Source organism: Plasmodium coatneyi, chromosome 12 (genome assembly GCF_001680005.1).
Source record: "Plasmodium coatneyi strain Hackeri chromosome 12, complete sequence".
Classification (NCBI taxonomy): Eukaryota; Apicomplexa; class Aconoidasida; order Haemosporida; family Plasmodiidae; genus Plasmodium; species Plasmodium coatneyi.
In genome coordinates, this window is record NC_033567.1 from 1,161,687 (window position 1) to 1,173,229 (window position 11,543).

At 35.8% G+C, this 11,543-nt stretch overlaps 2 protein-coding genes across 2 annotated transcripts; one reads left to right on the forward strand and one right to left on the reverse strand.

Moving 5' to 3' along the window:
• Nucleotides 1–7,478: 7,478 nt before the first annotated feature.
• Nucleotides 7,479–8,429, reverse strand: PCOAH_00039250 (Uncharacterized protein; the record flags this gene model as incomplete). The annotated part of the gene is made up of 1 exon (XM_020060716.1): nucleotides 7,479–8,429. One exon carries the CDS (start codon nucleotides 8,427–8,429, stop codon nucleotides 7,479–7,481), a length of 951 nt encoding a protein of 316 aa, XP_019916254.1.
• A 1,118-nt stretch (nucleotides 8,430–9,547) lies between these two features.
• PCOAH_00039260 (Uncharacterized protein) lies at nucleotides 9,548–11,271 on the forward strand (the record flags this gene model as incomplete). Its single annotated transcript, XM_020060717.1, has 6 exons — nucleotides 9,548–9,583; nucleotides 9,934–10,048; nucleotides 10,329–10,598; nucleotides 10,753–10,808; nucleotides 10,926–10,988; nucleotides 11,185–11,271. The coding sequence occupies 6 exons, from the start codon at nucleotides 9,548–9,550 to the stop codon at nucleotides 11,269–11,271; spliced, it is 627 nt and encodes a 208-aa protein (XP_019916423.1).
• Between the last annotated feature and the right edge of the window lie 272 nt (nucleotides 11,272–11,543).

The window sequence follows — 11,543 nt, forward strand, 5'->3', positions numbered from 1 at the left end:
AATAACAAATCCTTCTTCCCATAACAACATTTTTATCACATATATTTTTCCCCTTTTTTTTTCATAATATATTTTTCGCCTACTATGCTCGTTTAACTATAAATTTGCTTATAATATTATTATGCCTATATAGAGGAATTTATAGGTATATATATGCTCTATATATTTTAAAAAAAAAGTAATAATAGGGTGTACATTGTGTAGTGTGTATATAGAGCAGCAGTTGTAGTAGCTGTGTATATACACTGTGTGTGCGCTTAGCCTCCCTTTACATCAATTGTGCAATACATTACATTGCATTCATTCCAGTGTTCTAAATTCCAATCAATGTGATGTGTGCTACATTCCAATGTTACACCATATTCGATGTTTTACATGCTACGTCTAATGTGAGTAATAATAATAGTTTTCTATTTTTTCTTCTTGCTGTGCACGAAGGAATATTATGTGGCGTGATAACGTAAATTCCTCCCTTCACTGTTTCTTTGCCCCTGATGTTGTTGTCGCTGTTTGCCATTCCTACCATTCTGACTAGATTGCCTACCATTATATATGGTAGAAGTATCTGTCGAATCACCTAAAGAATCTATTGTAGAATTATCCGTTGTATATGATGTTGTTGAATTGTCGTCTTCCACGAGTGTGTCGAATTGTTGTTGTCGGGTGGTAGATCTTCCCTTTCCCCTGCTGTTGCCTCTTAATTTGTTCCTAAGTTGGTTACCAAACCAAGATGGTAGGAAATTATACTGCGATAAGGAGGGGTGTGGATATTTGTATTATATATGTGTTCTACATATACATGTTTATATATGTATATATAGTAGTATATATATATATATAGTGGTAATTGCAGTTGTATTTACTTTATATAAGAGGAAAGCAGCCGCTGGTAGACCGACTATTCCTAGTATGGAAGAAATAGCGGCGGCTCCCGTGGTAGGGGAAGCAGTTGTTATGGTGGTGGGGGAGGTTGAGTCTGTAGGTTCCAGCGTTCGTATTGATTCACATTTTAGTTTTAACTTCTGGGGATTATTTTTATCATCGTTGAACATATCTTTGAATTTGTCACAATAGGCTGGATTACTTCCAGAACCCGGTGTACAATCTTCAGTTGCCTTTCTATACGCTTGAACAGCTCCGTCTACGTAGGTGGCATAGAGCGGACAGTAATATTCCTTAGAAAGTTCTAACATGATCCGTATTGTTTCACAGTTTTGGGAGTACTCATACAATTTTTTCAGTTCATTGAAATCTGCTTTGCTCATATTGGCTTCCAAAATTTCACACTCTTTTCCTGGGGAAATTCCCTTTAAACTATTGTAAATTGCAGTTATAGCACCCGAAAATAAAATTTCATCTGTCAAACTGTTGAATAATAGATCTCCTAACCAATAATAGAAGAAAATACAGTGCTCATTCTTGTATCCTCCGGAATCCTTCATCCCGTATGCGTAACACCAAGCTTCTGGAATTCTACTTACATATTTCTCAGCATCAGATTTCTCTTTTAAATTACCTTCCCAAGAACTCTTTATTTGGTCGGCCGCGGAATTTGTACCACAGTAAGGTGTACTACCATTGAAGCTATCATACGTACTATTTGAAGGTAAACTCTTCAAAAGTGGATCCTATAAGTGTAATTAACATTGATGTATGTTCCTATGTATTCATAATTCATGAATTTATTATATCATACATAAAAATGTATATAAGTAATATATATATATATATAAGATCCCCCCTTTGGGAACAGGAAAAGGAACCCACCTGCAGTCCATTGTGTCCTGGTGCCATGGTTTAGGTGGTAGTCATGGTTCGTATATGTGTGGATATATTGCTTTTTTGTATATATGTGTGGAATGTGAATTTTATATATATGTTATATAAAATGTGCTTATGTGCTTACTACTATATACACATATACATATACATGTAGAATGTGTGTAAATGGTGCATGTACGAAATTTTGCTTCCTTCATTATTTAGGAGCACCTAAATTTTTTACTTTCCTTCCTTTATCAATAATGATACACACATTGATCATCTTCTAACGTAATGATAACACATTATACACAAACATTTATATCAAAATTATTATATGTATATAATTAAATGTGAAATATAAAATAAAAAAAACAAACTTATTCGAATAGAAAAATACAAAGTACAGAAGAAATAAAATATTCTCACATTCCTTATTTATGCACTACATTATTGCATGGTACGTGATTATTTACAATATTATAATATTATTTATATACCTACGCTCCCTCCTCCTTTATTATGACGTCTACATAGAAGGAAGCGCAATTCTCTTAGGGAACCGGAAATTTTTAGTATGTATTCTATTCATTTTATGTTCTATTGTTATTATTATTTTTAAAAGGGGGGATTATTAAGGAATTCCTAATGGCTTCTATTACACTTTATATATATATAACATATATATATAACACTTGTTTTCCAGTGTACTATTCTTATGCCTCCAAAAATATAATAATAATGATAATGGTGATCATGGTAAGATGATGATGAATGATGAGGATGCCTTTCTATCATTATTAATTTATGTTTAGATGGAGAACATAAAATATGCACATATATAGTGTGGAGTCCATAATTTTTTATATGTAAGATAATTTTGGAATGTTTACTAAACATGTATATATAAATAAAAGGAGGGGAGGAGGGGAAATGACATTCCATAATATGAATTCCCTATAACCCTCATTATAAGGTAGAACATTCTTCTCTGCGTGCCGCCATATTATATAAATAAATAGGGTAATTATACTACAACAATTATATTGCATGAACAATTATTGTAATATTTATACATCAGAAATATTTACATTCTTCCATCCCATTCTAGTTCTATATTTACTATATTAGAAACTATATTAGAATGATAAAATTCCAACACTAATGGAAGGGAATTTTTAGAATGTGTATATATATCGTACTATCGTACATGTATTATGCCTCCTTTTCCTTCCTTTGCCAATTACTCTAGAAGTTTGTCACATTCCTTCCCCCCTTTTTTTTTTTTTTCCATAAATTCCTTGCACTTATATATTCCCTAAATATATATTTCATCTAATTACATTTTTGCTATATGTCCAGTCCTTCCATATTTTCCATGCATATGTGTAAAATTCACGTCCCCAAATTCCATAACTCCCATGGCCATTCATGCAACAGTGCGTGCAAATGGACAAAAATTCAATCCTTCCCCTGCGCACATTTCTTATGCCTGTTGTGATCATACAGTTAGAATTGTGGGTTATAGCAGTTCTTGAGTAGGAGCACTATTATATGTGATGGTACCTTATATTTCGCGACTGCTGTCTATTATTTGCTATTCTGTTGGTAGATGATGTTGAAGTATATGGAACAGAATAATCTGTTAAATAGGACTTCGATTCCAGAGTTGAGCTCTCTGTATAATATTCGGTGGAGGTGCCGTCCCCCAATTCATTATAGTCTCTCCGAATGAATCCTTCTTTTCCTCTATTTCTTCCTGCAACATTTCCAAATTGTGTACGTAACAAAGATGGTAAGGAAGTGTACTGAAAATGAAAGAAGAGGGAAGGGAAGGAATGGGAAACAACAGTATATATTATATTTAACATAGTTGATGGTAGTATTTATTTTCAGGGAAAAAATTTAATATAAGTAAAGAACATTATCTATACTTCCATTATAATTGTAATTATTACTTTATATAAATAAAATGCTATAGCCGGTATTCCCAATACGCCGAGTATAGAGGCCACAATAGTGGGCACACCTCCAGAAGGAGATCCATCTGTAGAAGATTGCAGATTTGGGGCGCGCTCTACTGCTTCCTCCCCTAGTTCTTCCGTCTGTGTCTGCAGATCCTGAGCTTCCGTATCTGCCGTGTGTCTCTTTACATCCGTTACTTGGACGTCAAGGAATACTAATCGTTCTCTTTCAGGTACAAATGCACACTTCTGCTTCAGCAATTCTTTAAAACCGTATTCCCTATCCTTTCTTTCCACTTCACCACAGTACGTATCGCTATTTCCCCCACACTCACCATTAACTTCCCCATAGGCTGATTCAGCTTTTTCCAGGTATTGTTTATATTCCTGAGTACAGAGAGCTGCGTCATGCGGTAAAAGATTCAATATTACACCATAGTCTTGGAAATAATCGAATAGTACTTTTCTATGTTTGAAAAGAGTTTCTTCAGCATTTGTGTCTATAATATCGCATCCATGGTGACGTGCAAACTCCGTCAACTTCTCGTTAACCTTATTCATAACTTTTAAGAACCTTGCACTATTCTCCTTATTCCTGAATAGTACATCCCCTATCCAGTAATATAGGAAATTACAGCGTCCATTATAGGTTAATGTTTTCTCCTCAGTCATCTGGGACACAAAACAAAGAGCACTTCTAATCTTATCAATATCATTCTTCAAATTTGGATGATCCACTAATGTGCTCTCCAACTCACTCTTCATTTGTTCATAGGATTCATGAAGTTCACAAGAACTCGCGGCTTGGCAGAAGTGCTTATAAATTTGCCTTGAAGGCAAATTCTCCAAATTTGGATCCTACGAATTTAATGTTGAAAGTATATATATACTCCTTACTCCAGAATTCACTATATCGTATATAAGGTATTGTCCGTGCACTATTTAAGTGTGCACTTCATGTAAGAATTAACCTGTGTTGTGCACGCCATTGTTCCTATGTGTGTATTATTTTTCCGTATACAATGAACTTATTTTGGTAATTCATTTCTATTTATTCGTGTGGAATATATAATTGTGAGAATTTTATTTGCTCCATGGTTATGAATGAATACTAGTTTTTCCCCTTTCTTAATAATACATAATGCTCTACTCCCGGGTGACAATAGCGCATTGTATACATATATGTATTAAATTCATGATATGTACATATAATTAAAGCTGAAGTGGGAACAAATGTGCTCGAAGAATAAAGTGAAAGGGGAAGGAAAGGAAGAAAAAGAAATGTAAATTCCTCCTATATGCTGGTCATCATTCACCGCACTATTGTATTGTGCATGAGTACATTTATTTTTTTGCACACTACTTCCTTACTATTTTTATTTTTTCCTTCTTTCCCTTTAAATATAAATTTCTTACCCCTTCCTAAAGTGAAAATTTTAAACCACTATAATATTCGGACTATATAAGAATATTCCACACTTCCCGCAGAATTATTTCTCCCTTTAAAATTTTTTTTTCCTATGTAGGCATATATACATCCAATTCCACATATACTGAGCACTTTTTACTCGTCCTTCCCTTTACAATTTTGATCCTATCAGTGCTACACATATGTGTATTATGTATTCATATATGTAAAGTACATTAATTTATTGAATGTATACACAGAAGGTGGGAAACGAAGGGGAAAAAAGGAAAGAAAGAAAGGAAAGAAGGAAAAAGAAGGAATAAGAAGGAAAGAAGGGAAGGGAACATAAGAGACCTTTTCTACAGTGACATGTATAATATTACTTACGTCATACATGGTAGTATCCTCCCCCATATTTTCATTCCTTCCTCTTTCCTTCTTTCCTTCTTATTCCTTCTTATTCCTTCTTCCCTTTCTTTCTTCCTTATTCCTTCTTTCCTTCCCTTCCTTAGACCATTTCTTCCTTTTACATATATGTTGTATGCACACTTTAAGTAACCCCAACCTTCACTTATAATGATTATACTGATCCTCGCAGAGGGGGTGACACTTCCACTCATAAGTGGTTCAAATATTTTTTTTTTGCGAAGAAATTAGTTAGTAGTCATATGTTAGGAAAAAGTTGTTCCAAATGAATTGTGCGCACACAAAAAGTTCGTACATGTCGAAAACATGGGACCATAGAATAAGTTCCCCTTCCCACTCTAAATACCTTAAAAGGAGCAGTACTGAATAGTAGGAACTTTTATCTAGTACACTTCAATAAGGACATATGAATATGGTAGAACGAAGTTGCATCATTCTAAAAGAAAGAAAGGGGAGAAGGGAACATTTCCCTTTCTATTCCTACTAATTCTTAATGCAATTGTATGATTACACATGGGGAGAACGATTCTTAAATCTATGTGTACACACACACACAAACATATGTGTTAGACCCATAAGTTGCATCATTTCTAAAAAGAAGGGGGAACGTTTAAGGGGGGGTGGGGGAGAGGCAGTACACACAAAACGTTACCTATGCCCCCTTCCCTATGATGTATTTTAAATTCTGCTAACCTTTATTATTTTATATAAGCGGGGAACGAAAAGGGTAGGGAAAGGAAAGTTACGTGTGGTACTATACAAGGATGGTGTAAACTTTATTCATAATGTACGGGCTACATACTCATACATGTGTAATATGTAAGAATAATTCTGGGGAAACTGTACGCTTTACACTCCTATATGTATGGGGAACATCCCTATTATGTAGGTGTGGGAGGGAGAACACATATATTTAAAAAAAAGGAGTATAAGAAAAGGAAGGAGTGACCACAAACACAATATAAACCTGTATAAATATTCCTTCTCCCCCTTCTATTGAAGAGCGAGGGGGGGAAGGGGAAGAGATCCCCCTTTCCTTCCCCTTTTTTATTTTTCTCCATTTAGTAATCACTTTGACAGTCTAAAAGGGAGGGGCCGTTCATTTGAACGGAGCACATGTGCTCCTATAATTTATTAGGCGCGCAAGGAGGAAGAATGCAAATTAAACCGAACAGCAGCCCGCACGAACGGACTTTTACGCAAAGAAGAAAAAAAAATTGACACTGAGAAATTTTTTGCAGACAAGAAAAAATACTTTTCCATACATTTATCCACTTCCATACGTCCGCGTGTAGGCACTACTCCACGTTTTGGATGCGCATACAACGCAGGGTGCTACCGCGTCTACGTTGTTATGTGTCCATTGGGTCCAGCTCCACTACTGTCAAAACGGCTGCATCTTATTTTTATTTCGTTTTACGTATAAGACGAATGGGTTGAATTTTGTGTTTACAAAAATGGGGGTGAAAATTAAAAAAATAAAATAATAAAAAAGTTAAAAAGGTGCCCACCTCTGCACGTTGATAAATTTACACAAAAAAAAAAGGCGCCCACCTGTTTCAACACAATAGCGTTGCAACAAAAAAATAGTTCCCTCTTTAAAGCGGCTCAAGGCTCTCACCACCTTGGACAACACCCATCGGCACGTTGTTCTTCAAATTTCGTTCCTTCAAAGTGCTGCTCAATTGTACAGGGGGGAGGGCTTTTTTTGGCTCCTCCTTGGGTCCTCCTCCAATACAACACCCCCTTAATACGTGCCACTCCCAATTGGGATAAACCTCTCCAAATAAAAATTAATCATTCCTGCAAGGTTCCCTCCAAAGGGGGTTAGTTTCCCTTTGCCTAGCAAAGAGCAAATTCGGCTTTGCTCTGTTTCTACCTGGTACATGAACAACCAACACTACAAGGTGTCCTCCTTATCAACTCGTTTTGTTACTAATAAAACGAAAGTCGATAAACGGATCGAGCAAGAAAACGACTCTGCCAATTATTAAATCCATATGAACAAATCCGTAATTTCGACTATCAAAGGAATCCATTTTGTTGTCCCCCTCTATCCATACGTTATCCTTAGGAACGTGGACAAAGGCGTTTATATTATCAACGAATAATTTATCATTCCCTATGGCAATAATCCTTTTACACACTCTTTTTTTTTCATTCACAGGAGAAGTTAATAATATGACATCGCCTCTTCTGTAAACATGTTTATTTTCTGCCACTTTTCTTTTTAACTTTTCTACCACGCTGAAAATTTTATTATTTAAAATGATCATATAGGCTTGCTCAAAGTTTGACCCAATTACAGCGTAACAACGGAGCAGTAGATTTATACAGCTGTACAGAAATATGGTGCGCGCTTGGTGAATAAATCTTACAGTGTCATCACACACATAGAATAAGATGACTCCGTTTTTATTTATTAATGGACACATACTAGATCCACTCGTCAGCGTCATGTCGATAACATAATTATTTATTCCAAAAATAAGTAAAAAGGATAATATGATTTTTTTTATAAAATTCAAGGGGTTATTAATTTTTACAAAATTGAAAAAATATTTTTTTCCTCTTCTCGTTTTGTACTTATTGTTACCTCTTTTCTTCTTCTCAGAGTAACACCTCAATGGAGAACCCCTACTCCTTGGGGACAACAGAAAGTTGAAAACGTTCGCACTTTTACATAGTACATTTTGCAACCTTTTTCTTTCCTCCAAAAACTTGGCATAACATTTTTGGAGTATATGCTCTCCCTTGCCGTTCCCATGGTAGCTAAAAGAACTATGATTAATCCTATTCGTGTGTGAAATATTTTTCCTTAAAAAATTTAGTGCATATGATCTTCTGACGTAATGGCTACTTCTGTTCATATTTTATCGCTGCGTGTATGCTTACTCGTTGGGTTACATGCATGTCTGTGCGAGTTTCTTCCCGTACAAATGAGCACATGTGTGAATGTTCTTACATATATGGGCACACACATTAGTGCATGTACAAAGGCACTTTATTCGGTCTTTCCCTTTGAGCATCTTTTGGAACTCGGCTGTTACACAATTTGGCTGCTGTGCGAGGTGCCTATTAGAACTGCGAGTCTTCCTCAGATTGCAGACAGTGCTACGTCTAAACAGGATAGGGTTATTTACAAAAGGGCCGAGAAATTAAACAAATTGCGTGCGACTTTATTCCACCATCGGTTAAGGAGGTCACTGTTGCTGTCCTGTCACTGGTAGCACACATTTATGGGGGCTCGTGGTGCGCCTCCAAACGGCGATCCAGCGAATAGTTTAAAAAATACATATGCTAAAAAATTATTGCAAGTAGAAAAATGGGGACTCCGGTAAATCATGTCACTATCTCGAAAAAGGGAAATATATGTAACACCTTCATGTGCTATTGCAAATTCGTTTCCTTTTTTTGGCGAGGGAAAGAACAGATGTATAGTTCCTTAAGCCCACAGCGAAACGGCATTTCTATTTCTTTTTTTTTTTTTTTTTCCCTTAAAATTGCACAAAATAAATTTTTTTACGGGTATATGAAACGCTTGAAATCTTGCCCACGCGAGGGTGTTACATGCGTAATGTGAACATATGCATATGCGCGTACTCACATATTGCTTTTCAATCGAGCTATACCAATCAGAGTAAGCTTTAAAATCCGTTGGGTTGCAACATTTTAGCTCTACGTGAGTTCGTTTTTGCAAAAAAGAAAGCATTCCGTTGAGATTACATTCATAAAAACGCATTCTTTTTGTGTTAGCCATTTTTTTTGAACCATTTGGTATTTTTGTATGTCCTTCGTCCGATGCACTCGTTCCGCCTTTCCCATTTTTTCCATTTTTTTTTTTTTTTTTTTTTGTGACCCATTTTTTTTTTCTTTCCCATACTTCACTTGAGCATCCTCGTACAAAACTTTAAAGGCCCCTTCACGGAAGCAAATCTCAGTGAACAGCAGCTAAATGAAGGAACCCAAGTTTTAACAATCATAAAAAATGAGCCAAAAAAGATCTGCCTACTCCCAAAGAAATGTTAATTTTAAAAAAGCGTAAAGCATAAGCGAATGTGTTCTGCCCATGTGGACAGAAGAATAATTGAGCGTGTTGAATGAGCATTTGCAATTGCCATTTGCTTACTCCTTTGCTAAGAAGCATAAGAGCGCCTTTCTTAAGTTTATGTAACCTGCGCGAACTAATTTTAAGATATTTAGTTTCGCTTCCATATAAAGGGCGTAGCGATACGTTTAGGAAAGACACGATGAGCTGCTTTGCACAAGGCGAGGTTGCCAATGCGTGCTTATACTAACGTGTTCGCGCTTCCGTATATATGAACCTATGCTAACTTAACTGCTGCCCGTTCACTCCCCACACACGCTCTGCAGAAAATAAGTGAGATTGAAAAAAAATGCGAAGAAAGCTTGAATGAAATATTGAGGTCAGCAAATGAAGTTACCGAAATTTCGAAAAAAGCGGAAGAGGAGTTAGAACATCAGACAGGTAAAAGAGCGGCGAGCTCCTTCCCCCGGTAGTCAACTGGGTTGTAGTGTCAACATGAGCTATCGGGTTCATGTCATTACGCAGATATTGTGGACAAATGAAAAATATGATAAAAAAGGAAAATCAAAATAATTAAATAGTTAACGCACGAACAAATAAGCAAACGAAAATGAGAAAACTGCACCTTACGTATGCGCATTGTGTACAAACGGAAAAGAGCAAATTCTCAAAATTACCTATTTGCATGCTCCCATTTTTATATATCCCCCCCCCTTTGCAGAACAAATAAAACATATCAATAAGGAGACCGAAAATATTGAGGAAAACCTGAATCAAAGTCAGTACCACTTGGAAGGAATAAAATACTGGTGGAAAAATATAAACTCATTCCTAGGATTCGAAACGTTTAACAATAGCGAAAATAAAACCGTAAATAATCAGCTAAATAATAGCACGAAGAAAAAAATAAGTCATAATTATAATGATAAATATGCAAAGAATGACGACAAGTTTTGTAGAAGCCCTCTGAATATACAAGGGACACCCAAAAGTACACATAAAAATAGTCCACCCGCTCGCATATTTGGCCTGTCACAAATTTTGCACACATTCAATGCATTTTTTTATGTGTATGTTTTCATGCCTGAAGGGAGAACCTCTACGCAACATGGTGTTTCTTTTTTTTTTTTTTTTTTTCTTTGAAGAGAAAGGCTCATTCGACGAAAAATACGAAAGCGACTTGACTACCCTGTCTTCCATGGTATGAACTGTGCACGCGTTGAACATACAGGCGTGATGTTCTACTTATCTTATTCCATTTTTTAATTTCCCCCCCCCCTTTTTTTTTTTTTTTTTTTCCCAACAATTTTATAATTAGCTGGACGAATTGCACACGAGGGCCTTGGTCATGGGGAACACAATAAACGAGCAGAACAGGATGGTAGGCAGAAATACTTTTCCATGTCGATGCACCCCTGTATTTGTGTTTTCTTTTTTTTGGCCACTTAAGCCAAAAGGGGAATTTCGTCATACCATAAAATTTATTTCTTTTCAATTTTGCTAAAGAATATGCATGTAAATTAAGTCCCTTGCATGTGAAGAAACGTACACATGTTTTTTTTTTTTAACATTTGCAGCTAGGGGATGTGAACGAAAAAATGGAAAACAACATAGAGAAAATTCGGGATCAGCAAAAATTGATGAAGGAAATTATGAAAAAGTGAGCGTTCCTCTGTACCGCATGGACGTACGTGTGGAAGCGCATACACATAGGTGCTTCCGCATGTATACATTTGTACACATATGTAGACGCACACCTTCGATGGGGGAAAAATAGATAAAGAAAACATCAAGGAATGTATTTACATTTCCGTCACCCTCCGTCCTATTTGTCAATTTTCTGTTTTTAAAATTTTCGCAAGTGTCCTTTGAATTCATTTGGAAAAAATGAAACAAGTGCTTGTGAAAAAATTCCTTCCCTTTGTATTTACACACA